Below are 27,995 nucleotides of genomic sequence, written 5' to 3' on the forward strand. Positions count from 1 at the left end.
TACACCCTTTGACTGTGATCTCGTTTAAGGTTGGACTATTATTGAAGTAAAAGATCCTAGACTTTTTTGATAAATAACTTAATTACTTTGTGCAAATACTATATTCATAGATGTAAATTTTTAAAGGTTAAACCTCACTTCAGCTGATGGAAGAATGAACTAAAGATATTTGAAAAGTCTCTTTATTACATAATGGACAGGAACGCCCAGGAACTCTTTTCATCTTTTTTCTTTCTATTTGGCTGTATCAACACTAATAATATGTGTTCAGTTGTTGAAATGTGCCGTAAAGGTTTGTAATTGAACTTGATAACGTAATAATAATAATAAAAAATAAAAAATAAAAACTTGGCCAGACACACTGATCTACACAAGACTATATCTGGTGTATATATGATTTATAGATCAGTGGCCAGACATCAACATGGCTCATGATATAAAAGAAATCTATAAATTTATAGTGTTTATTAATCCTTTTGTGAGTAATTTCACGCAAGCCCTGTGCATTTTTCTTACACTGCACGTTACAACAGTGTCAGTTCACCATTTTAGCGATGCTGAGATAAAAGTAACTGAGTTTAAGTTTGAAGAACTCACGGCAATGCCATCTTGATGTTTTCAAGTGGAGGTGACGTATTTCCAGTTCGAGAATGGAGCTCCACTTGCCCATGGTCTGCAGCCAGACCCTTCTCGACAGGTCCGATGGAAGGGCTTATGGGATATTTTACAGGAAAATACTAAAATGCGAAGCGGGAAAAAAGCTACTAACTACATGTGGCGAGTGGGGCGGGGCCGAGAGGCGTGGGAACGAGGAGTGAGGCCAGGTGTAGTGATTGGAGATGAGCTACACCTGCGCCCCACCGCCAGTATCGAGTCCCACGTAGGAGATGGAAGGATATAAAACTGGAGCGACTATAGTGAAGGACGAGAGAGGACCAGGCCTGGGACATTATTTTATGTTTTGGCTTTTATTTGTGCGCGTCAGTCGCCGTGAGGGGCTGACGCGCTGTTTTGTGTTTATTTTTAATATTTATTTTGTACATTAATCATTGTGTCATCTCCAATCACTACACCTGGCCTCACTCCTCGTTCCCACGCCTCTCGGCCCCGCCCCACTCGCCACACTACACTTTTAAAACACATAGTTAAAAGTACATGTGTGAATGGTTGTTAGCACTAACGGTTACTAAAATAGCAGCTAGGTGGAGCGCAGCTTACCTTTGTCCAGATTACTGTATTACTGTATGGCATCCCTATTTAGTGTATCCCTGTAAATCCCACAACCTTTTCACGATTTTAACATCTTTTTTTCCCCTCCAAACTCTGCTTCTTCTCGTTCGACTTGCTGTATGTTTACATTCGCAAGGCCATCAACATGGCCTCCACGTCCCAGAATGCAATGCAGCGCCCAATCCGTATTGACAGGAGACATGGGAAAATGAGTCATGGAACCGTGTCAGATATTTCAGTATCGGCATCAAAATATAGATATTTATAATAACATTACCATGTAGCTAGTTAGTTTCTACAAGCTCTGAGCTCCCTCACTGTCTGATCAGTTCTTCACCTGCTGCAGCGGCACTTTTTATCAGCGGTTTACGATTGGATATTTTTATTGGCTAATGAAGTGTTGTCAAAAATTTGAATATCAATTCAAAATGTGTGCATACTCAGTAATGAACTATCATTTAAAAGTAACAAAGTAGATTATTTTGCTTAATTGTGACCAATCACGGAAAGTAGGGACACAAGTCAGTTCTGGGGCATTTTGAGTTATTCACAGATTCTGAAAGTGTAGTCTCCAAGCTTTCCAACGATGTGTAACACATGGAAATCTGATAATATTTGGAGAAGTTGTGGCCATTTGAAGGTAGGCTCTCAAAAAAGCTCAAAAGGGAGAAAAATGGCCTCTAAACATTGTGCAGTTCTCACCTGTTCTTACCTTCTGGGAGTGACAATAGGGCTCATTTACATCTCATTTAGATAAGCCATACCCCCTGTAAAGCTCCCCCTGTAAAGCTGGGGAAAAATCGGACCGCATACTATTAATAATAAAGAAGAATGTGCATTGTAAATGTCAGTAATTTATCTTTTTTGACTTTAAAAAAAATGATTTAGAGGCTGAAATATGTGAGTTTTATCTTTTTATAAAACCTTTTTTGTCAAAACTCTATTTGAACTTGTGCAGTGTAGATAATGTTGCAAGACACTCCTTTAAAATCTGGCCATCATTTTTTATGTTATTATTTTAATGTTTATGTAAACAAAAAGTACATATTGATGCTAATTGTATTTGTTATTTGCTGGTTTTTTACATAAAACTTGGTGAATTGATTTCATTGTGTAGCATAAGGACTTTTTGAACAGGATTCTGTGATAACCGTGATCATTTTGGTCATTTGGTCAACGACAGTCCTGAGCTAGCTAATAACAATAGGTAGATATGGGAAGGTCTAAACATGGAATAAACATGAGATAACGTGTACGTGTTCTTAGAATGAACACAAAACGACAAACTTTGATGTGTATGGAAACTCACCCCATAAGAAACAGAAAAGTATTCTTGCAGATCTCGATGCCTCCAATGAAATAAATCGTTCGGTCACTCTTTCTCTTTGTCGGGGTCTCCTTTGTGGATGTTACCATCTCCAAAGTTTGCACTGTGCGTCTGTTTGTCCAATAATTTGCATGTCCTGCCACTCTTTTTCCGCAGCTAAAGAATCCAGCCGTATGTTGTACATAATGTCTGAAGAAAGCTTCTGGCTACAGGACTGTCTCCCATGCAGAGAGTTCTCTTTTCTCCTCGTTTAGCATTTACAGTCAAAGTTACGGATTTTCCCCATTTCTCTGTGTTTATCCCCATCAAATGTTACTATCGATATAGCCTCTGATATCTTACGGTCTAACTCGTGTGATGCCAGTCCAATACATTCTTCCTCGTCTTCATCTTCGCTCAGTTGTAGATTAGGGATATTATACAGTCTTATTATTATGCTGCTTTCATCGTCGCTCAGATCGTCTTCAGAATCTGTGAGTGCTTGTTCATAAACATCCGGCTTGTCGAAGAAGTACTGCAAAACATTTTCGGTGTAACGGCCACGGTTCAGCTCGTCTGCGATCATCTTTGCGGCGTCCATCTTCATTGAATTTTGATATCAGCTAGAGCCGGCCAGAGCGCTGCATACTAAGTAGCCACGCTTCCCTCGGAGGGCGGGGGCAATAACAAAAGAAACAAAAGCCGGCTTATCCAGTATGGAAATACAGACAGACAATGAAACTCCCCTACTGCATGCTAGAATCTCCAAAAAACAAGCCGATTTCAACCTCAAAATGTACGCTTTTAAATATACCAATACTGCTATCTCAAACACGGAGAGGCTTCTTCGTGATCTCAACTAACAGATTCTGCAAAAAAAACGAAAATCACCAATTTTGAAAAAAAACCCCGCTTCTTTCTCATTTTTCTCGAAAGTTGTGCTGCCGACTTGTGTCACTGGTTTCCGTGATGGGTCACAATTTGTACTTAAGTATAAGTAAAAGTACAGCTTTACAAATATACTCAAAAAAGTACAAGTACGTGAAAAAACTACTTAATTACCATAACGTGAGTAGTTGTAGTTTGTTACCTCCCACCACTAGAAAACTATGTAGTATACATGCCAGGTCAGTATGTGGCGCAGTAATTTTGCCACAGAGATACACTAAAAATGAAGAAGATTTGCAGCATGTGCATAAACCTTGCGCGCTGTATACAAACCATTGTTGTTGTTGCTCTTTACGTGACGTATCGGTCGACACGTGGGGTGATGACATCATCGTTTCAGAAAATATACGGATGGCCCCGTCCACACGAAAATGCCAGATTTGTGTGGACGAAATGCCTATCCAATAAAACATTTGTGCGTATTCACAGAAACGCATCTCCTCGTGGACGGGGCCTAAGTGAAAGTTACCGTGCCTAGCATTTTCGGCTCGGACATTACATGTAACATTCTGAAGTCACATGTCTTTACGGGACCTTTATGGGTTGTGTCACAGTGTATGGTTTGTGTGCCCTGGGTAACCACTAGATGTCCTCATTCCCCATTATCCATGTCTCATCATTGCACTCAGCTGTCCCTGTTCATTAATCATTGCACACAGTCTATTCCCCATTATCATCTTCATTTCCCTGTGTATATATACCCTGTCTGTTTTAGGATGTGTTACGGAGTCCTTGTTGTTATCACGCCACTTATAAGTCCTGGGGCCTGTACCATGATGGTAGCTGAACAAATTCAGAGTTACAGGATTAGTTTTGAGTTGACAAAACCAAACCCCTCCAATCCGGCCTTGTTGGTACCATGATGCTGTTCATCAACTTTCTTTGTCAATTCAGGCTTTGATCCTGAGTTTGTGGAGCGTGTGCACATGATTGTGTGACATCACTGGCGAACAGCCAATCATGAGCCTTGCAACCCAAAGCAAGTTTGATTTACTTCTCGCGAGAGACCCAGCGAGATTCAAAACTAAAGGTTAAAGGTTTTGCTAATGTTTAAGAGATTGAAGAATATGACAAATTTAAACATCATGAGAAAAATAAAGGAGGACTAATAAAATAAATGATCTTGCTCCATCAGTGTAGTCACAAGTGGAACTTGTTAACTTAGTTTATACATTTGAAAATATATAGTGATAGAGACTTGAACATGTAAGTTGAGATTTGTAATTTTTAAAATAGTGCAATCTTTTGATACTAAAGCTTATTTATATTACATGATGTGTATACATTAATATGTATTTAAAATAATTTATAATAGCTGTTAAACTAAAATTGCTTGTATGTAAGAGATAAATAATAATATGAATCACAATAATTATATAAATCATAAAATTACTCAGTTATTATCATTAAAGCCAGACTTCTATATATTACGCCGTGCAGCGTAAGATACCATGGCAACGAACACCGATTAAAGCCGAGCTACTTTCATAGTACCTAAAACCCAGGGTTGGCGGAAACTAAGCTGAAACATAGCTGGCTAGCCACCTAATCCAGCTTCATGGTACAGGCCCCTGTTCTTGCCCGTTTGATTTGTGTCTGTTTATGTTTGATTTGCTACTTTGGTTTTGACCCCTGCCTGGTGGACTGGATTACAATTTGGATTACCCTAATAAAGACTGCATTTGGATCTACCTGTCCTCTGTTCTTGTGTGGGGATCGTGACAGGTTGTGTGTGAACGCACGCACAGATTCCGGGTAATCACTGGCAGTGTGAAAGGGGCAAAATCTAGCAACCCCGGAACAATTGCTGGGGCACATTACCAATGTATTTTCCGGAATTGCAGTGTGAAAGGGGCTTTACACTCTCACACTACATTTCCCATCAGCCCCGTGTCTAGCACTGATCACTCAGCCTGGCTGTAGCCCATTAGCTGGCCTACAGTATATAAGCAGTCTGTTCCTACCATCTCATTGCGAAGTCTTCTATTAACGTTGTTTGCTTTTCTGAGCATTTTCCTTTGTAGAGCTTGCCTGTTGTGACCTTGTCTGTACCCTGTGTTTGACTCCCTGCTGCCTGCCCCGACTTTAAGCCTGATTACTGACGATGATTGTGTTTGCCCTCTGTTACTGTGTTTGCTGGTGTTTGACCATTGCCTGTTTGACCACGATTCTAATAAAGCCTGGTTATGGATCCCACTTTAAATGATTCCTCGTTACAATAACAAAGTTCATGTTCAAATTAAACAAAGTATTTGAAACAAAGGTTTGTTTTGAGTTTTATTTATTACTACTAAACCACTAACCCATCTAGGAACCACTATACTAGGAACTACAATACATTTTTTGCAATTAAGGTGTAAAATGTAATCGTAATTAAATTTTGACACACATGATGTTACTAGCTTATTTAAACACATTTTGAAAGCAAACCACTTATTCATAATATTTAGAGGTATATTTTAGAATATTTTTAGATTCATTAAATAAAAATCCATGAATGTGATGTTTGCATTTATATTTGAAAATTACAAAACTGTTTTCAGATGCTGCATTATTTCTAGTTCCCTAATTTGTGACATTCTGACTCTTGTTCTGACTCCTGTACTGAGTGTCAGATTTCCTGGATTTGGAATATTCTCAAATCAGTAACAGAAATGAAATTACAAAGAAGCAACCCAGAATAAATCAGACATTTTACATTTTCAATCTTTTTGCTGGCTGATTTAGTCAAATTATCTTTATATAAAGGCATTCTTAGTGGAAGTGCTCAGGTTTACGTCGTGTCTAGATCTTCAGGGTTTGGTTGGGTTTTAAGATCTCTGATGAAACACTGAGAGCCAAGCTAAAGGGTCACTCGAGACTGACTGGAGTTGATGGGAAGTCTTTGGCCCGTTCAGGAAAGGAAACAAAAACTGCCTCATCAGGATCAATCATCAGAGCATCTCCATTCTTGCTCTCATCTTTCACGAGAACAAGAAAAGCCTTGGCAACAACATCAGCCCTGCGATGAAAACATAATTACAAAGTTTCTCAGTTTCGATGTTAAATTCAGACCCTTGCTTTATCTGTTCCGTATCTCTCCCTGGATACGAAGGATTGTTAACTCACTCCAGGCAGCCGTGGTCCTGCATCATCTTCTCTGCAATTCCCTTCAGTGGTAAGAAACTTCCAGCATGCTCTTCTGAATTCATGGTGGACAGAAGACTGGTCTTCACAAACCATGGACAGAGAATGTTGATCCTCACCCCATAGTTAGACAGCTTGGAAACGGCCTGTTGATGAACAATTAAAACGTCACAGACTTTCTCTCTCTCACAAAAAATCTGTGATGCTTGATATATAAAATACATACTGCCATGGCACGACTGAATCCCACCACACCGTGTTTGGTTGCAGTGTAGATGGGTGCCGTCGGCAAAGGTCCCAAACCTGCAAAGATTCACTTCAGAGAATAAATGGAAATTCTGCATCATTTACTTCATGCTGTTACAACAAAAAATAAAAAAAATAAAAAATATATATTCTCTGTGTTTCTTGGGGGTCCAGAGCAATGTCGGACCCCATTGACTTACACTGTAAGGACAAAAGCAGTAGTCATTTGTGCCCAGCAGATGACATGATTAAATTATTAAATGATGAGAGAAGTTCTATTTTTAGATAAACTAACCATTGAGAGTAGAATTTCCTTATAGATCTAAGAAAGTTTTTACAGTTTTTCTCAGTCGCTTTGGCTTGGTTCTCAAATGAGAGTATTTTTTTTTTTCTTAAATAGTAGTTTGGATGTCTGAATTTTATTGTTCACATCAGATTTGAGTTTCCTACTGATTTAGGCAAATTGCACGCATTTTGGCACATATGCTAATGAGAAATCCACAATAAAACTGGATGAGTTGACTCTCAGTAAGATTGTCAAACTCTTCAAAACTTATGTTTATAAATATCTTACATGGAATGGTTGTAATTTCTGCTGAGTTGGCACATGACTTCTGGAAACTTTTTTGGAAACTTTCAAATTATAATTTTTTGTTTTTGTATATTTCCATCCCTTTGCAGCCCTACTTGCCACTGGAATGAATTATGAATCATATTTATGGAGTGTGTTTATTGAACAAAGAAGAACATTACTTGACCAGCAGCGGCTGCAGCAGTGCTCAATAAACACATTATATTTTACAGTACTTTTATCTGCAGAAATGTGTTACATGTAAACTGTGAAATTCACACTTGCTTGTCCTGAAAAAGCAACAGGAAGACATGTAAGAATGTGTGGTTGTGGTGATAGCAGAAGACAACAGAGTGTGTGAAGATGAATAAGCATTGGTGAATTTTCAGTTTACATGTAACACATTTCTGCAAAAGATTTGTACTGTATGAAAAAAAAAAAAAAATCTATTTGTGTACTACCGTTTTACCCAATACATTTTTATCTACTGTTAAATGCTAAAATCAAAACTGATGCTCTTCTTTAGTATAGAAAGCTGTCTGTCAACAAAAAGAACACAAGAAGAAAACAATTGCATATAACAAAATTAAATTTGCCTTTAACATAAAATGAAATGAAATGAAAATTGCATATGAGTAATCCATAAAATGTACACAAGACATATAACATGAAATAACATTAAATGTGCATATAACAATTATTATTATTATTATTATTATTATTATTATTATTTATTTATTTATTTTATAATTTCTTTTTGGTGGCCCCGGCCAACTCACTGACAAAATAGCTAGGCTTTGAAGCATGAATTAAATGTTCCTGATGAGTTAGAGTTCTGATGTTCCAGCAAACAGTTGTGATAGCAGCACTTACAGTTTAGAGAATGTTAAGACTGTTTCGAAAAATGTGCCAAAGCAATTAAGAAAAATTGTAATAATGTAATTATTTTAAATAGAGATGGTATCAAACCTGCCATAGATGAAACATTAACAATGACTCCTCCATTCCCACCATTTTCCTTCTTCATATGTTCTAGAGCGAGATACGTTCCTCTGACCACTCCACCCTGAGATGAGCACAAAACACCTTCAGCTGAAGCAGATGGACAGAGAGAGACAGATGGAGAGAGAGAGAGAGAGAAAGAGAGACAGACAGACAGGCAGGCAGACAGACTCCAACACAGACAAACAGACACAAACACGGACAGACACAGACACTGACGGACAAACTCATACCAGGTTGACTGCAATAGTTTTTTCCCAGTTCCTTTCATTGATGATCCCTGCGTTGTTGCACAAAATGTCTATGCGGCCAAATGTTTTAACAATTTTTTCCAAAACTCCTGTAAGGGACAACATGAAAGCATTCAGAGCATACCCACAATCTCATTTACTGCTCTTATAAAGTGACTTGAGTAATAGCAGCATTGTGATACTGTAATTCATATCAGTCTGATCATCATGTAATCATTCCCAGACAATAAAACCTCTCTTAAATGTTCAGAAACCTTTAAAATCTTCCTCTGATGTGACGTCGGCTGAGTAAAATTCAGTCCTGCCCCGTCCATACTCCTGATCAAGTGTGTTCTTCAGTTCATTTCCCAGCGATGTATTCACATCGATTAAAGCCACCTGTAATCAAATGAATCTGTGAGCGCTATTACAGTACAGGACTCTGAGATTCAGAAGTCTACAGTAAAGCAGAGCAAGTGACTTTGTGTCCCTCACACATTTTAATTGTTTCTATTTATTCTCTCATTATGTGTATTTTACATTTTAATAGTTAGAATATGAATTTGAAAACAGGGCATCTGAAGAAATAAGTCATTTACAAATAAGCACCTGGTAGTTAAGACTTTGCAATGACTGACTAAATTAATTTTATTCTTCAGGCGTTTTAACAAAATACAATCAAATCTGACGAGCAGGAACAGTTCCGTTCTCTAAAACACTTTTCAACTTTGACACAATTTCAGGCTCATCTTTCTTATCGTTTTTTTTACAGATTTAGAATCTAAATTTTGATGGAGATAAATTATTTTGCCTGTTTACTTTTTTTCAAGGCAACAAGGTTTTCTAAATGGTTAAACGTTAAGAAGACGCCTCATTGTTTTTTTTTTAATAATTTATGATACTTATCTGTATCGCTTTTACGACTTTTCCTAGACAGTGTCAAACTATCTTATTGTGCATATATAGATACTTTTGTCCAGATCAATGTTCAACCTGCTTTTATTCTGCATCGCAAACTTGTATATTATTTGTCGTTCTGGCGCGCGCATTCCTTGCGGGGTGCATTTACAAAACTGTATCGATAATACAGAAAGGTTTATATATATATATATATATTCTTTTTTACCTTTGCCCCGTTTTTTAGAAGTATTTCGACAAAGCTTCTGCCCAAACCCTGAGCTGCTCCGGTCACCACAGCCACTTTCTCCTTCAGATCCATCACAACACACACCTGTCACAGAAACCAGAAGACACAGCAGCACTAATGACTAAAAACTATCTGTTGAATAACTAACAGTTACCAGGACAGAGGCAAGGGTGAGTGGGAGGAGTTGCACAAACCCACACACACACACACTGTATATAACGGCTTTGCCACAGATGTATGAGGAAACGCGTGCCAATGTGTCTTGATGCAACATTTTTTTAAAAGCACTCTAATAAAACCTGTGTGTATTGTAAAAATCCTGATAGGTTTCTCAAAGTATCCTGGAGACACAGTTCTTTTGGTTTGAGTCTGTCTCAGTGTGGTGTTCTGAGTTAGCCTCTAGAGGGAGCTCTCAGTTTGAGTGAAGGTAGAGAGAGCGATAAGAAAAGAAGTGAGATGTAAGTGTGGAAAATAAAGGAGGTTACACACAGTTTGAGACGGAGTGCATTTGCTTTTAATTGAGACACTCAACATATTGGCGACGAGGATGGCTTTGAGTCTGCGCCAACCTGCCCTATTCCTACAAACACTGGGTGAACCACCGTGGATCAAAACTTTCAATTTCCTAATGCTAGGAAGCGCGCACTTCTAATACACTGCCCTGGAGCCAAGAATCAAAGATTGATCTACACCCTGACCATGCGTGATCAGGCAGATGATACGTACGCTTCTGCTTTGAGTGCAATAAGGGAGTTTTTATGTTCCTAAAGTTAATGTAGTTGCTGAACGTTATGTGAACTATGTGAACTGGCTGTCACCTGCAAATTTGGCGTGATGGAGGACGAGATGATACACGATCAGCTGTTCGAAAAGACAATTAATCTCGCATTAGAGAACGGCTGTTGCTGGAAGTGCCACTCCACCTTAAGAAAGCTGTGACTGTCGCCCGGCAAATTGAAACTACTATGGCGGAGGCAAATGCAATGATTGCGTCATCCAACAGCTCAGTACAAGCAGTTCAACAACATAACACGGTTTGACGGAGCAAAAGACAAATCTACGCCTTGCGGGGACCTCTGAAATTTACCCGTGCACATACTTGCTACTGTTGCGGATCTGCGCAGCACTGTGCAACCAATTTTCCCGGATTCCCGGATCTCAGTCTAGTTAGTTTTGGGGGTGATGCAATTGAAGTGAAAGGATGCCTGCCAGCCAACATCTCGTATGGAGGCCATTGAACTTCCACAGACTTAAACATTATTCAAAAGGGATCAGCTGTGCTAGGCAGAGACCTCTTTACTGGACTGTGCTTACAACTCTGTGATGGTCAGGTCAGTACGGACCAGTGCACACATACTGCCTTAGCTATAGATGCAAAGTCAGAAAACAAGCTGGGATGTGCAAGAGGATTTGTGCACCGTGTTCACATTTGGCCTGGTATTCAGCCTGTGCAGCAGAAACTGAGGCGATTACCTTTCTCAATCCAAGGATTTACAGAAGCTTGTACAACAGGATGTGATCGAGCCTGTGGATGCATCTGAGTGGGTCTCTCCAATAGTTGTCTCTGGAAAAAAAGGTGGGGGGATTCGGCTCTGTGTCGACTAATGCGAGCCTAACAAGGCAGTGGTAGTAGACAGCTTATGGAGGAGATGTTTGCAAACCTGTGTGGAGCAACAGTGGTTTCCACATTAGACCTCCAATGTACATATCACCAGGTAAAGTTGCATGAGGACAGTCAAAACCTTACTGCGTTTATCATGCATGATGGGCTTTTTCGTTTCCAAAGGGTTCCATATGGAATGGCCTCATCTCCAAGTTGCTTCCAGAGGATGATCTCTGAAATCCTTAAAGGTCAGTCTGGAGCTCATTGTTACTTGGATGACATCATGGTCACAGGAGCAATGCTCAAGGAACTTGATGAAAATCTAGAAGCTGTGCTCCAGCGAATTGATGAAGCAGGCCTCCAATTGAACATGGCAAAGTGCCACTTCAGAAAAGCAGAACTGTCATTCCTGGGTCACACCCTGTCTGAGAAGGGATTACAGCCTGATGCTTCCCATGTCTCTGCAGTGTCCGATGCACCACCTTCTGCTGATGGGGTTAGCCTTCGTTCATTTCTGGGTCTCACTTCCTGGTATTCTATATTCATACCAAATTATGCTACAGTAGTGGAGCCATTGCGTGTGCTTTTACAAGGCTCTACTCCATTTGTTTGGTCACCTGAGGCTAAGGAGAGCTTTGAGCTAGCATGTGTTTGGGCCACAGAGCAATGGAGAACCTACTTGTGGGGACGACACTTCACACTGCGTACGGATCACAGCCCTCTGACCACCCTTCTGTCATCCAAGGGTCAAGGCAGAGCAGGTATGCGCATAGCAAGATGGTCAGCTAGGCAGATGGCATTTACCTATGATATTCCGTATAAGCCGGGCCATGAGAACGTCACTGCAGACTGTCTATCTCGCTTACCACTCCCTAGCATTGAACCTAGATTGGAACATGATTTAGAAGTCAAAGCAGCATGTGATCCTTGTCCTATCCAAGCTGAGCTACACAGAATGCTCACCTCAAAATGGCCAAAGTGTGCAAAGGCACAGGATCCTTTTTGAAGCCGTATTTTAAAGCCGTATGCTTTTGCGCCATGAACTTTCACTTCAGGATGGTTGTGTGGTGCGGGGAACCACACGCCTTCTGGTTCCAGAAGGTTTCCAGCCCAAGTTCATTGCACTCGCACATGATACACATCAGGGCATTGTGAGGACAAAAAGGAAGCTGAGAGAGCTCTACTGGTGGCCTGGCATGGACAAACAAGTAGAAACAGCTGTCAAAACTTGTGTCACTTGTCAGTTACGTGACAGATCAGCTGTTATACATACCACTCCACTCCAACCTGAACCTTATTCTACTGACGCCTTGGAGAAAATGGCCATAGACAATCATGGGTCCTTTTAATGCAGCACCTGCTGATTGTCGTTTTCTGGTCACTTTGGTGGACTATTACAGTAAGTGGCCTGAGATAGCATTTGTCTCACATCCTACCACCCAGGCCGTGATACAGTTTTTGTCTACAGTGTTTAGCAGGGAAGGGAATCTGAAAGAGCTGATTTCTGATAATGGAGTACAGTTCACTTTGCACGACTTCAGGCTGTTCTTGCAAAACAGAGGAATCTTACACAGGACATCATCTGTGTATTACCCAAGAGCAAACGGAGAAGTTGAACGTTTTAATCGCAGCTTAAAGGATAGTTTACAAACTGCTATGCTGGAAGGAAGAGGGTGGAAGGAGTTCAACAAATACTTTCTGCAGGCACACCATGCAACGCCACATGCTACAACACAGTGCACACCAACTGAACTTTTGCAGTAATTGTTGTTTGCAACAAGAAAAGAAAAGAAAAGAAGTGAGATGTAAGTGTGGAAAACAAAGGAGACACTTTTAATTGAGACACTCAACACTCTGTTCTGTTTCTTCATGTCACTCCAGATAGACTGATGAGGATCAGATCACATCTCTGCATGGAGCACAAATACTGTATTATTTGTGAAAAGATGACTAGAGACAGATCAGTTTCAACACTTGCAGTTCCACTTTTATAATATTATTTTCTTTCATGCACTCCTCACATCCTAGTTCTCCATTGTCCCCTAGTGCCTATATGCGGGAACTACATAACACATCAGAATTACAAATCTATATTCAACAACTTACTATGTCAATGAACAAAATATTGCAGCTGTGCAAATCATTAAGGTATAATAACCCACCAATGAAACAATCAGTATACATAAGAAAAAAATATAACAACATATTTATATCAATGTTAGTGACAATATACTTATATAGATATATTTTACAGGGCACCGATCTGGCTAAACCCTTTACAATTACAGATCAAGGACAACTCTTGGTTTCACATCCTGGTTTCACATCCTGATCAGGTCACATAATTTGGCGTAACTGAATCAGTTATCTGTCTGTCTGCTTTGGTTGGTTATTGGGTACTGTGTACAGAGTGCTAGAAGAGATTTCAGACTTAGCTGTGATAGGCTGTGCTTTATCTTGCAAAATGTGACAATATATATATAATGACTTTATGAACTAGTTTACTTCTAAAATCGATACTATTAGAGATAAAATTTTAACCATTCAGCCATCAGCAACTGTATCGCATCAGACAGTGCACTATTGACCCCCTGAGGAACAGTTCCACTCATTCTCTACTATAGGAGACAAAGAATTGTATAAACTTGTTAAATCATCTAAATCAACAACATGTATGTTAGACCCTATACCATCTAAGCTCCTAAAAGAGGTGCTTCCAGAAGTCATAGACCCTCTTCTGACTATTATTAATTCCTCATTGTCATTAGGATATGTCCCCAAAACCTTCAAACTGGCTGTTATTAAGCCTCTCATAAAAAAACACAACTTGACCCCAAAGAACTTGTTAATTATAGACCAATCTCGAATCTCCCTTTTCTGTCCAAGATACTAGAAAAGGTGGTATCCTCACAATTATATTCCTTCTTAGAGAAAAATGGTGTGTGTGAGGATTTCCAGTCAGGATTTAGACCATATCATAGTACTGAGACTACTCTCCTTAGAGTTACAAATGATCTGCTCTTATCATCTGATCGTGGGTGTATCTCTCTATTAGTTTTATTGGATCTTAGTGCTGCGTTTGACACTATTGACCACAACATTCTTTTGCATAGACTAGAACACTTTTGGCATTAATGGAAGTGTAATATCATAGTTTAAATCATACTTATATGATAGCCATCAATTCGTAGCAGTGAATGAAGAGCTTTCATATCGATCACAAGTGCAGTATGGTGTACCTCAAGGCTCAGTACAAGGGCTGCTACTCTTCTTGCTTTACATATTTATTTTATTACACAGCGGAAGCCTGCCCTATTTGCAACAATTAAAAAATGGGTCAGTTTTGTGTTATGTTTCTTTTCATTTCTTTATCAAGTTAATTAATTTTTTTTAAATGACGATTAATGTTAAACAGCCGAGCCGACAGCGAGTAGTCTAAAACATATTTAATCAATTAAGCCTCTCAAATTGACGCTAAAACTTTGCTTGGCTACAATAAAATCCATATATAAAACACTTCAAGCATATCACACAGACAGTTTAATAAATGTTTATTTATGAAACTACAGTGAGTAAAATAAAATAAAAAAATTGAAATACTGAGGCAGGCTCACAACAGCGCTCACAAACGAAATGAGAAATAGCCAACAATCTAAACAAATTAAATTAATTAAAAACAAACTTGCAGGTTATCTTACCTCAAAAATGCACCACAGAACATGTCCATTCTTTTTCCATTAGTTTCCAACAGTTAAACGAAAATCAAGTCCAGTCAAATGAAAAGTTAGAACAGTCTCTTACAGAGCATCGTGGAGAAAAAGAATAGCCTCCAGAGTGGAAGGTTTTGACCCAGTCCTCCTCTCTTCTATCACTCTTCCCGCTGCGCTGAAGACACTAAACACAGAGCGAGCCAGTCTTGACAGTTGCAATCTTGACAGCACGTGTGCATGCGTGTGGGAGACTGTCATGTCAGTATGTCAGTTTAATTATAACGGGTTGAATTATCAGATTCTGAAAGTTATGAGGTTATGAAATGTCTTTCTATGTTTGTTTTTCTATCAAACATGTTTTTTGCATCTGAAATGCAGTGCTTTACTGATGATACTCAGCTCTATATTTCTTAACGGCCCGGTGAAACACACCATTTTGAAAAACTAATGGAATGCATAGTTGATATATAAAAAAAAAAAAACTGGATGATGAGTAATTTCTTACTGCTAAATTCTGAAAAAAAAAACAGAGGTGTTAATTATAGGACCTAAAAACTCTGCATGTAATAACCTAGAACAATGTCTAAGACTTGATGGCTGCTCTGTCAATTCTTCGACATCAGTTAGGAAACTATTATTTGATTATTTGACTACTATTTGATAGCAATGTTTCATTAGAAAGCCACGTTTCTAGCATTTGTACAACTGCATTTTTCCATCTCAAAAATATATCTAAATTATGGCCTATGCTCTCAATGTCAAATGCAGAAATGTTAATCCATGCATTTATGACCTCAAGGTTAGAGTACTGTAATGCTTTATTGGGTGGTTGTTCTGCACGCTTAGTAAACAAACTACAGCTAGTCCAAAATGCAGCAAGAGTTCTTACTAGAACCAGGAAGTATGACCATATTAGGCCGGTCCTGTCAACACTGCACTGGCTCCCTATCAAACATCGTATAGATTTTAAAATATTGCTTATTACTTATAAAACCCTGAATGGTTTAGCACCTCTGTCAGGACATAAATGACAGGAAGCAAGTTGCAAGTAACAAGATGTATTATATCACGAAAAAGTCAGGCTGGGTTGATGGTGGGTGGCATAGGGACTTCGATGACAGCAAAGTTCGGTGAGTAGGTGAGTAGAGTGCGTAGGTGAGAGATGATGAGAGATCCGGGTGATGATGATGTAATCCACTGAACACCAAACAGGAACGAAGACACACAAAGAATTGCTGAGCAGTGGGGAAACAGACATGAAGCACTGAGGACCTCAAACAACGATCTGACAAGCAAGAGAGGAAAGACAGGGCATTAATGATGATCAGAAAATGTTCCTATTGTGTGTATTTGAACACAGAACTGTTCAGCTGTGTTGATGGCGCAAAAATAAACACTGTCAAGCCACTCTTGATAATTGCGATAGCATGGTCTCGTGTTGTTTCCACCAGGGTGGCAAATTTTTTCTTCACTAATTAATGGATGCCTAAAATATAAAGTAAAGAGAAGTTTAAAGCAGGCGGGAGGCCTGGCCCGCGTCTGAACTATGACATGAAAATTGGCCCAAAGCCGGGTTCGAAGGATGTGAAAAAGTCGGCCCATTAAGCTTGAGCTGAAATGCAGGGCTCTAGTGTCTGTTGTTGAACAATAGGGAGACTTACACCTACACCACAACAACAAGCTACACTTACCAATGCTGAACGCTCTTTTGAGATTATAATGTTTCACTGAAGCGTGCGTCTTGAATACGCCCCAGAAAACAGTGAGACTGTTCAAGTTTTTTTATTTTACTGTTTGCTTCGCAATGAGAAGAAAAAGACATAATTCACCCCAAAAAGATGTGATGTGGATTACCACAGGATTTGACATTTGGATTTTCTCAGAAAAAAAAAAAAGAATTTATCGCTTTATTCAATAGAGATCAGAAAAATGAGTAAGTCTCTTTTTCAATTTAACCCCCGCTTCTCAGCTCTTTTCAATAATAATAATAATTGTATATACATACACACACATATATATATATATATATATATATATATATATATTTGTGGCATCCTCCGGTCAAGTTAAGTCATCTGGAAGAAGAACAGCAAAAATTAGTCAAAGACATACTTTATGAAGAATCCAATGTGTTCTCCCGTGGGGATGATGATATTGGTTGCATCCCAAGTTTACAGATGATGATTAACCTGAGAGATGACATGCCTGTTCAGCAAGCTTATGCTTACATCCCAAAACCCCTGTATAAGCTGGTCAAGGAATACGTCCAGGATTTACTAGCTCGGAGTTGGGTGGTCAAGTCAAAGTCTCTGTATGCAGCGTCGGTGGTGTGCGTCTGGAAGAAAGATGGTACGCTGAGACTGTGTATAGACTACAGATTGTTGAATCAGAAGACAGTCCCAGACCGACATCCACTTCCCCGGATTCAGGACCTTATCGACACTCTTCGAGGATACTGTTGGTTTTCAATCTTAGATAAGGTGAAGGCTTACCATGAGGAATTAATGGCAGAGGAATCTCGACACCTTACTGCTTTCACGACCCCTTGGGGACTATTTGAGTGGGTGTACATACATTTTGGATTGGATCTGAAGGATCATGGAGTAAAGGTGAGGCCAGCTCTTCAAGAAGGAGGTCAGATACATGGGGACTAGTTTCAGATTATGGTTTCTGCATTGACCCAAAATACCTAGAAGTGGTCCTCTCCCTAAAAAAAAGAAGTTTGGCAATGTTGGGGAGTTACGGTGATTGTTGGGGTTCCTCAGTTATACCACACCTTCATCCAGGACTTTTCAAGGATCGCTAAGCTACAGACCAGGCAAAGTAAACATGGATGTCGACATGCTCTCTCAATATCCCCTCGATATCAAAGTTTATAATGGCATGCACTAGAGTTCTTACAGAGGAGGTTGTTCGGGCTACATGGGAAGGACTAAAGGTTAACCAAGAGAATGATGTTACCTGGGTTGAGGCTTTTAATGCATGTCAAATACATGCACGATGTAGAGTGCCGATTTGGAAAGAGGTTCATGATGCTTGACCACTCTGAGGTGAGAGCCACACAGACTGAAGTTCCTGTTGTTGGTAAGGTGACAGAATTAAAGGAGAGTGGTGGAGAACTGACACCTGAGATTATGAAAATTGTGAAAGGAGGCCTCAAGAGACTGTTGTATGAGTGGAGAATTGGAATTGGATCTCCAAGAGGGACTGCTCTATCATAAGACCAATCACAGATCTCAACTTGTTCTTCCAGTTAAGTTTAAGGAGGTGGCCTAGAACCAGCTACACAATGAAAGTGAAAAAAAGTGAAAGTCGTGACATTTGCCAAGTATGGTAACCCATACTCGGAATTGGTCCTCTGCATTTAACCCATCCAAGTGCACACAGCAGTGAGATGTGAACACACCATGAACACACACCCGGAGCAGTAGGCAGCTATATATCCAGCTCCCAGGGAGCAACTCTGGCTTCCGTGCCTTGCTCAAGGGAACTTCAGCATTGGGTATTGAGGGTGGAAGAGAGTGCTGTTCATTCACTCCCCCCACATACAACTCCTGACCAAGACTCGAACCGGTGACCTTCGGGTAACTAGTCTCTCTAACCACTAGGCCACAGCTGCCCCACTCAATGACATGGGTTATGTGGGGATGGAACGAGTTCTAGACTTAGCAAAGAGCAGATTCTACTGGCCTTTTATGAAGAAGGAGATCGAGTACTATGTCACCCAGCACCTGCCATTGCGTGAAGCAAAAGAAACCAATGGTGAAGATCAGAGCCCCGATGGGAAGTCTTACTTCAAGTTGCCCACTGGATTTCATGTCCACTGACTTCCTGAAACTGGAGTGGAGATGTGGTGGATACAAATATATTCTGATCATGGTGGACCATTTTACCACATTCGCCCAGGTGTACCCGACAAGAGACAAGTCGGTAAGGACGGCAGCTGAGAGAATATTTAATGACTATATCCCAAGATTTGGTTACCCTTGTCGGCTTCATCATGACAAAGGTCGTGAATTCGAGAACCAGCTCTTTGCGAATTTGCAGCGGTTGACGGCTGTCAGCCCCAATCAAATCCAGCAGAACGCTTCATTTGCACCCTGCTACAAATGTTGAGGACACTGGAAGAGAAAGAAAAAGACATTTGGAAAGACCACCTGCCAAAGCTAGTGCACACTTGCAATTGCACTAAGCATGAGGTGACAGGGTTCTCTCCATACTTCCTCCTGTATGGACATCACCCTCTTTTGCCCATCGACTTGTTGTTTGGTCGAAGATCAGAGGATGATCAATACTCACCTCAAAAGTATGCAGAGAAGTGGGCCCAACATATGGCTGATGCTTATAAACTAGCTGCGGACAACCGTAAACAAGTGAGTGTGCGGAATAAGAAATACTATAACCAGCACATTCGTGGTGTTGTGCTGCAACCCGGAGATCGAGTTCTGGTTTGGAACCTAAGTGAACGAGGGGGGCCTGGACAGTTGAGGTCATATTGGGAGAGAACTGTGCATGTGAGCAGACATCTAAGGAGAGAAGGACTATACCTGACACTTATGAAAGAGAAGATCGGAGATGGAGAAAGGGTGAGGATAGAGGAAGAAGTAGAATAAGTAGAGGAAGAATACTTACCTGAGTTGGTGGAAACTCACTTATCAACTGACTTACCTGCTACCCTTGAACCTGAGGTGATGGAGGATGAGAGGAGGATGAGAAGGGAGAGATGGTATCTGTGGATGGAGGTAGACAAATGGTGAGGTCAGTGGGAAAAGCTGCCGAAAATAGATATGTGAGAAGATCCAGCAGAGAAAAATAAAACACACACAGATCTTTACTTACCCTTCATTGGGTCAGCCCAATTATGAACTGAGATTGGGCTTGCTCAATTTATGCCAACACAGCAGTTACCATATTACCGTAATGGGGTACAGGGACCATTATATGTGACTTGTGCTTTTGTCCCTACTACATTTCTGTCCCATCTTACTTTATCATCTTATACTGCCTTTTGTGGTAGTGAATTAGTATCTACAAGAAAACAGAATTAAGACACTTACACAGACATGAACGTGAACACTGAAAACACTTACAAATTACACCTTCACACAGAATTCTTGAAGTTGGTTGCAGTGTAAGTAGAATGTTTGTGTTATTGTGAAAACTGTTTATAAGAGTTCAGGGGTCAGTTATGTTTGGAGCCATTTATTTTGCCAGGGATTTTTTTTTTCTTCTGTTTGATTATTTTGTTAGACTTAATGTTTTTAAAATTGCTGTTATTAGGTTTAATTATGATGTGTAGTAATCTCAGTGGACAGTAAGGGGAGATGCTGTGCTGATTAGGGACTGGAGTTGCGTCCCAAAGTTAAGTGCATGGACTCTGGAGTGCGCATTTGAAGTGCAAATGCATCACAGCAGTGCAACGAAGGCTGTCCCAAATGTGTTGGTCTTCGAAAGTGCAGATGTGAAGTGTGATTCGTGTCACAGCATCACAATGTAAGCTGTCCCAAAGTCAGAATGCTCCCTCCGAAGATCGCATTTTAAGGCCGATCGCGTCACCATGGAGTGACGATTGGTCTTGTCTTTTGCAAACACAGGCCACATTCTGGGACCAGTTGCGGATCTAGAGATTTTTTCCTGGGGTGACAAAGGGGTGTTTAAATTAAATTTTGCCACCCCAGGAAAAAATCTCTAGATCCGCAACTGGTCCCAGAATGTGGCCTGTGTGTACAAAAGACAAGACCAATCCTGGAAAGGTTGTGTCATAGTGACAATGTAGTTGACACTTTGAGCAGGTGATTTAAATGCAGAGATAAAAAATAAATAAATGAAATAAAATAATTAATTTAATTAATTAAAAATTTCCACAAACTGGACTGAAGCAGAGACAAGGGAACTTGATGCGAGAGTGTATGATCAAATAAAAGAATGCAGGAGTGTGCTTTCTCGAGAGAAAATCACAGATTTTTTTGGAATTATCTGCGGATCTAGAGATTTTTTCCTGGGGTGGCAAAGGGGTGGCATGAGGTTTCAGGAGGGAGGCCAATAGGCCATGGGCATTATTCATAATTTAAAATGCTACGGTTTTCATTTAATGTGTTTTGTTCTTTACACTACAGTCCATGTGAGTCAAACGTGCAGTGCTTGTGCATTACCAGCTTATGACACCGCTTAGATATGTCAGTTAAATTTGGCATGTCGACCATTTTTCATAAAAATTGGATATTCATAGATGCTGGGAAAGTCGATGCATGCCAATTTTGTGACAGCAGTAGTTTAAACACACACAAAGAGGTAGACTAACATTAGACCCTTATCTGACCTGGCGATCATATAAATTTTCAATGAGACTGCAAAGTATTGTGGATGTAAATAACGTAACAATGTGGTTGTCGCAGGGTTAAAGGCCATGTTGCAGTTCGATTAATGGGTACATAAATCACTCAAGATATGTACATCATTTTTAAAATGTCTCAAAAATGGGCTTAAAGACCTATTTTTTAAGTTTTGGGTATTAACGTTTTTTTTACACAACTCGGCGATGACGTCATGTTGGGGAGAGTGAGGAAAGGTAGCCCCAATCTAGTATGATGCTGCGTTCCAGGCAACCCGTAACCAGTGTTTTTCCAACCATAAACCCGTGAAAGTGCACTGGAACGGCAATCAAATCCGTGACTTCCCACCCGTGAACTCGTGTCTCATACTAGATCGATGTACTCCGAGTTCAGAGGTCACACAGCACGCAAAACAACGATGACAGCCCCTACGAATAATACTGCCTACGGATGCTGTGTTTATGCAAGTGGTACATGTTGAAAAAACTATTTTAGGTCAATGCAACGTTGCAATAAAATAAATAATCTAGTTACAATTCCTTGTGCTCAGAAAGTTTGGCGTAACTTGCCTGGAATGGTACAAAGTCGTTAGTAGTGGTATGAAATAGTGATTACGAGCTCAAAAACCTGCCTTGAACGCAGCATCAGAACTATAGCGACTGACTGGGATAAGGAAGAGATGGCGAGAGCAAACATGTATGATGGCCCGCAGCTGTGTAATTTCAAACGAGCCAGCCGTGAGAGGTCAAATGAGGAATTGCCAAGAACTGATGTCCGTCAAAGCCTATGCATGGTCCGAGGAGAATGAGTGGAGAGTTGAAGTGTCCTGGTGAGTTGCTATCATTTAGCATCGCAGCAATGAGCAATGGAGCTAGTTTACGAACAGCAGTGCGCAATAACGACACACACACATGACACACCGACAAAGCACTCAATGGACAAGAACTTCCCCGGATCACTCATGCCACCGAAAGTATCACCCTCATCACTTCTGGAAATCACACTGAAACCCTCTCATTTTTCCTCATGGACTCACCACTTGCACCAGTGGTTTTGGGACACCCGTGGCTCTTTAAACACAACCCCCGGGTCGACTGGTGCACTAACACAATTTCACAATAACCCTAGGGTTAGCAGTCAAACTCTCTAACCACTAGGCCACGACTAGTGGGGATGTAAACTTTTGACCTCAACTTTAGTTAACCTTACAGTAATTGTTTTGGTTGCACACCTGTGTATCAGTAAAACTCCTCCAGATCTTCTCTTCTGAAACAAATGACTCCATCGTCTGTTTGCAGAGCTGTGAGTGTCCTGCCGAACCGTGTTCTGGGCAGCACCTAACGACTCGATTGAGGAGAACGAGATCCAGAGACACACGCTTCCTGGCTAGCTGTGCTCATGATCAGCTTGTCAAGTTCTGGACATCTCCAGCTAGAGTTGGGGTACTCGAACTTGGACTCGGACTCGAGTCCAATTTTGAATGAACTCGGACTTGTCACGCACTCGGGTGAATTTGTACTCGGACTTGACACGGACTTGAACATTTTGGACTCGGAAAATATTCAGAGTACAGTCGAGTCCACGTCATGTGTAACAATAAAACCAGCATAAAATTGAAATGATAAATTAATGAATGTCTCCCCTTCTGTCATTTTACTGCACCACACCGGCAGGCAGAAGTCTCATGCTTGCAGACGAAACACACGCACCACTCACTGGATATCAATGTGGATTAGTGATGGGAAGTTCGATTCTTTTCCGCGAACCGGTTCTTTCGGACGGTTTGATTCAATAAACCGGTTGAAAAAAAAAACAGTTCACCGGATACATAATCCATTGCGATGTATTTGTTATTAAATGAACTTACGTTTCGTCAGATTGCCCTTCATTCAAGCCCTCGGTTTACCCGCACTCATTACATTAGCACAAAATCAGTTCAGAATCAATCACCAAAAGAATCAGTTCGGTTCAGACGCGCTGTGAGTCATTCGGGTTCATGCTGAATCACGAATGCGCAGTATCATCAGCTCCTCGGTTCTCGAATCGGATGCGTCCGAAAGAAACGGTTTTCGGTTCAGTTTATTGATGATCTGAAAACTGATACAACCGGTTCTTGACTCGAGAACGAGAATCGCTCAAAACCCGGGTAGGAAAATCTGACAGGGTAGGATAAAATGTCAGGACACCGGCACATGCTGCAGTTCAGTATCATCAGCTGCTCTACTCGTGTTCTGTTTACTACAAACTCACAGTTTGTGAATCTGTCATCATTAACTATAAATACAGTACAGATATTTCATAAATCATCCCTTATTCATATTTTCACATTTAGAGTCTTAATTATTGTCCAACTTCCCTGAAAACCCCTTTGGCCCATACATAATCTACAATATACGGATTAGAAACATGAAGCCCCTATCTTAAAAAAAAAAAAACACACATATATATATATATATATATATATATATATATATATATATATATATATATATATATATATACATATTTTTTTTTTATAGTTTATCACACTTTCCGATGTTTAACAAAATACTTGAAAAATTACACGCATGCGCAGTATCATCAGTTCATCGGTTCTCAAATCGGACGCCTCCGAAAGAAACGGTTTTCGGTTCAGTTTACTGGTGATCCGAAAACCGATGCAACCGACTACCAGAGACAGCAGCAGCAATCAACGGATGCTGCACAGCTCAGCATTGCAGGATTTGCAAGACCAGAACTGACCAAACAAGCAATGCAACTTTATGATGCAAGTTCTCCAAGACAACAAGAAATTCATAATGTCATCATTAAGGATCTCCTCATTGGCTGCACTTTACCTAGGTCAAATGTGGGGGAGAGGCATTAAATAACTGAAATGTCATCTTTAACTGGAGGACAATATAGTGTGATACAATAATAAAATAGGTTCATTTGTATTTCCATGCACTTGTAATACAATAAAACCTTTGAAAACTTTTTTGATAGGAAACTAGTTCTGTTGACATAAAATAAAAATGTTCAATGGCAATGACTAGATGTAACAGTGGTATTTTTTTATTACATTTTTATATTGCCATTGGTTTAATGGGTTGAAAGGTTAAAATATTAATATAATGTAAAAATGTACAATTCCAATTTATAATCTTTTTTAAATTAATTACTTTCTGGACTCGGGCGGACTCGACTCGGACTCGGCCTTTAAGAACTCGGACTTGAGTCCAACTCGGCCCCTTTTGGACTCGGACTCGGACTTGGACTCGATGTTTGTGGACTTGGTCTTGACTCGTACTCGACAAAGGTGGACTCGGACCCAACTCTATCTCCAGCTTCCCAGACAACAGACTCAGCAAAAGACAGACACCTCAAAGCAATGAGCAACAAAACTTTCGATACAAGACAGGATTTCTTCACCGGATTTTTAGACTCGACTGAAGAAAAAGAGTAAAAAACAGGAAGAAGAAGAAGACGACAGTGACAGTGGAAGCAATGGAAAATAATTTTTTGCAACAACTCTTGCAAAATTTGGGTTGTCATTTGTATATTTCGTGTCTATTTTCTAAATCAGTTATGTATTTGTATGATATATAATTTTAGAATCCATGCTGTCATATTATTTGTTTATAATAAATCTCAACACAAAAGCAGGCATTTCTTGGGTAAAGAATATAATAAAATTCATGTTCATATTAAACACATAGTATTTGAAACAAAGCTTTATTTTTTCATTTTTTATTTTTATTTCAAGCAAATGGTGTGACAACAGAAGAATACATATAATAATAATAATAATAATAATAATAATAATAACTTATGCTTGAAATGGAGTGGGGAGAAGTAAAACTTATTGAACCCCACCCCAGTCTGTCAAAGTATGTATACAAACAAAATAGCTGCTGCTTTCTTCAATTATCTCAAAGAACAAAATAAATATATATATATATATATATATATATATATAAAATAAATAATATTAATAATAGTACCTCATTAAGAAATTATAGTTGCATATGTGCAAAACCACACATACATACTATACATATTCATAATATACAGATATGACCTCAGGTAACAAAGATTATCAAATACCACCAAAGGTAAACGGAGTACCACAAGGATACATAACAATGATGAACTGCTACCAACATGGTAGACGGAACACCATAAGTTAAATACACATGGTAAATAACAACTAATCCAACACTCCACACATTAATACAATCAAACCCCATTATCATTGTAACGGGACCAGACCTTTTGTTTGTAAAGACGTTTGAAAAGGTGAATGCTTCGACATTCCTTTAATTTAAGCCCCAAATTATTCCACAATTAACCCCACATACAGACATAGAAAACGTCCTCCTGCTGGACCCCACCATTAGGACCACAAAGTTTCCAGATCCTCTCAAACTGTACGACTGCTCTTTATGAGAAAACATATTTTGTTCACAGGTAATAAATAGTGATACTTAAACATGAACTGTGCATGCTTTATGTTTTGCTTTTTATTTGCGCACATCAGTCGTCCGTGAGGTTTTGTTTATTTTGTGATTATTAAAGTTTCATTTTGATTGTGCGCCGGTTCCCGCTTCCCGCTTCCTTCTTCTCGATCAATATGGAGATTTTATTATTACAGTGGTGCCGAAACCCGGGAGAAGGAGGGACGCGCTGCTGAAGATCCCTCGCCGCTGTGGTGAATCCGCGGTGCCCTCGAGCTGGCGAGGAGTGTGCCGCCATGGACGCTAGAGGCGGTGGGATGGAGTGAGTTGCCGGGGACGGGCGAGCTCACTGCCGGCCGCCTGCGATGTGGAGGGGCGGCTGCCGTCTGTGAGGGAGCGGAGGAGTCGGCGCCGTTCGCCAGGGGGCCGGAGCCTGCTGCCATCCGCTGGAACGCGGAGGAGCAGGGAACGGGGGACTCCTGTCGGCTGCCCAAAACCGAAGGAGCCGTCACCGTCCACCGGGCGGCGGAGGAGTGTCGTGCCGTCCGCCGAGGGCCGTCCAGTGCCACCGCCAGGCACCGCAGAGGAGATCACCCAGCTGGTGGAGGGCCGAGCAGCAGTGCGTCTGGGAACCAGAATTTTTATTTTTTTTCCTCTCTCCCCTCTCTCGTCTCTGTCGCTCCTCCTTCCATCTCCTTTTCTCTCGCCTCGTCTGTCCTACCCCCAGGTTCCCGCAGGTCCCCGTGAGCAGTCCCCCCCAGAGGGAGGGGCTGGGAGTAGAGCGCAGTCTCGAGGGTACCCCCCGGCCTGCGAGGGGTGATGGGGGTATGTGGCGAGTGGGGCGGGGCCGAGGGACATGGGAACGAGGAGTGAGGCCAGGTGTAGTGATTGGAGATGAGCTACACCTGCGACCCACCGCCAGTCTCGAGTCCCACGTAGGAGATGGAAGGATATAAAACTGGAGCGACAATAGTGAAGGACGAGAGAGGACGAAGCCTGGGCTATATTTTATGTTTTGCTTTTTATTTGCGCACATCAGTTGTCCGTGAGGTTTTGTTTATTTTGTGATTATTAAAGTTTAATTTTGATTGTGCGCCAGTTCCCGCCTCCTTCTTCCCGATGAATATGGAGATTTTATTATTACAATATGTTTAACTCTACTAATTATAGCGAGGCTTTTAGAGACTTTAGTAACTATATGTCCGATGTGGGCATTCCAACTTAACTTATGGTCTATCATTACACCAAAAAATTTATTTCCTGAACATTTTCAATGTGTACTCCATCTATCTCAACCAGTTTCTGTGAATTGGCTTGATACTTTCCAAAAAACATCACTTTAGATTTATCTATGTTTAAGGATAATTTATTACTTTCTATCCATTTTTTAAATTTACTTAATTCTTTATTTACAACGCTGATTAGCCACTCCAAATTGTCGTCACTATAGAAAATGTTTGTATCATCAGCAAACAATACACATTTAACCAATTGAGAAACATAAAAAATATCATTAATATACATATTAAATAATTTGCGGCCAAGTGCTAACCCCTGGGGGACACCACAAGCAATGTCAAGACATTCAGAAGAGAGCTCACCCATTTGGACATACTGTACTGTAACTTCTCAACCATTTCCCAGCCACCCCCAGTATTCCAAATCGTTCTAATTTCTTAAGTAGTATTTCATGGTTGATGGTATCAAATGCTCATATGCTTATATGCTTTTTTGAGATCAATAAAAATTCCTATTGCAATTGTTTTTATTTGTTAATGCCTTCGATATTTCTTCTGTGGCATCAATTATGGCCATTGAAGTGGATCTATTGGGTCTGAACCCAAATTGTCCTTCATTAATTAGCTTATGCTTATGTATGAAGTTTTCTAACCATTTGTCAAAAACTTTTTCAGGGATTTTTGAAAACTGGGGAAGTATTGAAATGGGTCTGTAATTAGTGAAGTGATTCCTTTTTCAATTTTTGAACAATGGTATGACCTTAGCAATTTTCATTTTTCTTGGGACACAGCCGTTTTTAAGTGACAGGTTACAGATATGTGTTAGAGGCTTTATGATACTTTTAATTGTCTTTTTTATTAATACCATAT

At 40.2% G+C, this 27,995-nt stretch overlaps 2 protein-coding genes across 2 annotated transcripts in view; one reads left to right on the forward strand and one right to left on the reverse strand.

Moving 5' to 3' along the window:
* Window positions 1-27,995, forward strand: part of cdc23 (CDC23 (cell division cycle 23, yeast, homolog)) — a 105,222-nt gene that overhangs the window by 19,605 nt on the left and 57,622 nt on the right. The gene's annotated exons all lie outside the window — the stretch shown is intronic.
* LOC127985637 (15-hydroxyprostaglandin dehydrogenase [NAD(+)]-like) overlaps window positions 5,934-27,995 on the reverse strand; it is a 34,965-nt gene continuing 12,903 nt past the window's right edge. Inside the window, exons 2-8 of the mRNA XM_052587668.1 lie at window positions 9,786-9,890; window positions 8,935-9,058; window positions 8,663-8,769; window positions 8,397-8,493; window positions 6,837-6,913; window positions 6,593-6,756; window positions 5,934-6,485 (exon numbers count right to left, since the gene is read on the reverse strand). Coding sequence (XP_052443628.1) covers window positions 6,335-6,485; window positions 6,593-6,756; window positions 6,837-6,913; window positions 8,397-8,493; window positions 8,663-8,769; window positions 8,935-9,058; window positions 9,786-9,878 — 813 coding nt within the window. The 5' untranslated portion in view covers window positions 9,879-9,890 and the 3' untranslated portion in view covers window positions 5,934-6,334. The remainder of the gene's footprint in view (window positions 6,486-6,592; window positions 6,757-6,836; window positions 6,914-8,396; window positions 8,494-8,662; window positions 8,770-8,934; window positions 9,059-9,785; window positions 9,891-27,995) is intronic.

Source organism: Carassius gibelio, chromosome B21, assembly GCF_023724105.1.
Source record: "Carassius gibelio isolate Cgi1373 ecotype wild population from Czech Republic chromosome B21, carGib1.2-hapl.c, whole genome shotgun sequence".
Lineage (NCBI taxonomy): Eukaryota > Metazoa > Chordata > Actinopteri > Cypriniformes > Cyprinidae > Carassius > Carassius gibelio.